Source organism: Megascapheus bottae, chromosome 16 (assembly GCF_031878675.1).
Source record: "Megascapheus bottae isolate mThoBot1 chromosome 16, mThoBot2.hap1, whole genome shotgun sequence".
NCBI classification, from domain to species: Eukaryota; Metazoa; Chordata; class Mammalia; order Rodentia; family Geomyidae; genus Megascapheus; species Megascapheus bottae.
In genome coordinates, this window is record NC_143524.1 from 10,107,276 (window position 1) to 10,109,867 (window position 2,592).

Sequence of the window (2,592 nt, forward strand, 5' to 3'; positions counted from 1 at the left end):
TAGATCCTTTTATTATTTCAACAATTGGGATATTTGTCTTTGATGTATTTTTATAGAAATCTTATGGCTATAAGATTGAAAAACACCAGAAACTCTTCAAGCCCTTCTGAGTCAGAACTTCCTAAAGCAATGTTAGTGTTATTTGCTATTAGTAAGTACTCTCTTCTACAGTGTTAGTAATGCTTGCTGTTATAAGTTCGTGTCAGTAATGTATTATCATTTTGTCTAATACTAGGCCAGTGCACAGAGTTTAGAGAAAGTTCATTATTCTAGAGTTTAAGAAACCAGTGTAGGTTCTGTCTTCTTTTAGATGAGATGTAGGTCACAATTCTTCCATTGTAAATCAAATTGATGGCTCAGGGACCCCTCCCATTTGTAATTATCTGCACAATGTATTCTCAACTAATTTAGACCCTGATTTTCTTTGGCTTAAGTGTGCTTCCATTCTCAGAACCTCTTCAGTAGCACCTGTGTGAGAGTCAATGACAGAGAAGAGGAGGGGGAGAATAAGAGGAGACGAGAATAGCTGTCTAATGGGTATCTCATTCCCTTTTCATTCATTTTCAATTCCTCTAAGCAAACATGCTGGTACCTAAGAAAATGGTCCTAGGAAATTTCACCTTGGTGACTGAATTTATTCTCTTGGGATTAACGGATCGTCCGGAACTTCAGCCTGTCCTCTTTGTGGTGTTCCTGGTGATCTACCTGATCACTGTTGGGGGAAATTTAGGGATGGTACTGTTGATCCGGGTAGATTCACGCCTACATACGCCCATGTACTTCTTTCTTGCCAGTTTGTCCTGCTTGGATTTGTGCTACTCCACTAATGTGACTCCCAAGATGCTGGTGAACTTTTTATCTGAGAAGAAAACCATTTCCTATACTGCTTGTTTGGTCCAGTGTTACTTTTTCATTGCCATGGTGATCACGGAATATTACATGTTAGCTGTGATGGCCTATGATAGGTATATGGCTATCTGTAACCCTTTACTTTACAGCAGCAAGATGTCCAAGGGAGTGTGTATTCGCCTAATTGCTGGCCCATACATCTATGGGTTTTTAAGTGGGCTGATGGAAACCATGTGGACATATCGCTTGACCTTCTGCGCCTCCAATGTCATCAACCACTTCTACTGTGCTGATCCACCTCTCATCAGGCTCTCCTGTTCGGACACTACTATTAAGGAGACATCCATGTTTGTGGTGGCGGGATTTAACTTGTCCAACTCTCTCCTCATCATTCTCATTTCCTACCTTTTCATTCTTATTGCCATCCTGAGGATGCGTTCCGCTGAAGGTAGACGCAAAGCTTTCTCCACCTGTGGGTCCCATCTGGTGGCAGTGACTGTGTTTTATGGGACCCTGTTCTGTATGTATGTCAGACCTCCCACCGACAAGTCAGTGGAGCAGTCCAAAATTATTGCTGTCTTCTATACATTTGTAAGTCCCATGTTGAACCCCATCATTTATAGCCTGAGGAACAAGGATGTGAAAAAAGCTTTTCAGAAGCTGACCAAAAGAAATGTGCTTTTGAAGTAAAATCATGTAGGATTTCTCTTTAAACATGAAATTTCAGATGGATTTATGAAAACTCAATTGGACTTCAGTAGAATTCTCTGCAAATTCATTTTATATCTATGATGCATTGTGACAATATCAAAGGAAACATTGAAGGAAATGGGGACAAAAGATGAAGAAGTCAGCAGGCCAGTGTGCAACATGCATGTGCAGGGTGAAAGTGGGAATAAATGCTTTTATATGATTTTATAAGACCTTCTATGTTATTTTACATTTATAGTTTTATGCATTATTTAAATTAATTGTATACATGTTTATGTTTGTACTTTGACCAAGTTAACTCCATGTTAAGCCTTTCCAGTCTTTCTTCTCTCACATTTTTGAGCAGTTATTCATGGGTTTCAATGAGGTATTTTCATATATGTATGTAATGTGGTTTGATAACAGTCACCCTATCACTTCTTCCACATTATCATTTTCTCCACTCCCCCTCACCAGTTTCCAGAAAAGAGTACCTCATTCCCAATCATATCTTATTATTATTATTGAATATTTAGACCTATACATTATGTTTTCATTACAACATTCACATTTTTAAAATAAAATTAACTAATTAATGAATTTATTTTTGTCAGTTCTGGGTTTGAGCTCAGGGCCTGAGCACTGTCCTTGGACTTTCTCAAAGCTGGAGCCCTACCACTTCCGGCTCAACACCACTTCCAGCTTTTTCTATGTATGTGGTACTGAGGACTTGAACCTGGGTCTTTGTGCATGCTAGCCAAGCACTCTACCACTAGGCCAAACTCCCAGCCCCAGCAGTCACATTTTATAGTAAATCAATCAGTCTCTAAAGTAAAGGTAAAATACTTTTATTCCATTGAAAGGCTTTTCATTGTCACTTTCTGAGATGTTTTATAAATAATCTCTCAAGTTTCTTGAAAAAAAGTTACATCCCTATAATAAATATGATTCCTTATGGTACGTATATCACAGAATTGTTAAATAATGTCCAATTAGAAAGCTTAAATGTAATAATAGCCACTGGGTTATGGTATGTCAGGAGCTAAGTGGCAA

At 38.3% G+C, this 2,592-nt stretch overlaps 1 protein-coding gene across 1 annotated transcript; it reads left to right on the forward strand.

The window, feature by feature from the left end:
• Window positions 1–582: 582 nt before the first annotated feature.
• LOC150052669 (olfactory receptor 5M5) lies at window positions 583–1,703 on the forward strand. The gene has a single exon (XM_090348761.1). It carries the CDS (start codon window positions 583–585, stop codon window positions 1,537–1,539), a length of 957 nt encoding a protein of 318 aa, XP_090204887.1. The 3' UTR covers window positions 1,540–1,703.
• The last annotated feature ends 889 nt before the right edge of the window (window positions 1,704–2,592 follow it).

What these genes read in the sequence shown, in the direction of transcription:
- LOC150052669 (XM_090348761.1), top strand. Translation starts at nt 583, where the DNA reads ATGCTGGTACCTAAGAAAATGGTCCTAGGAAATTTCACCTTGGTGACT.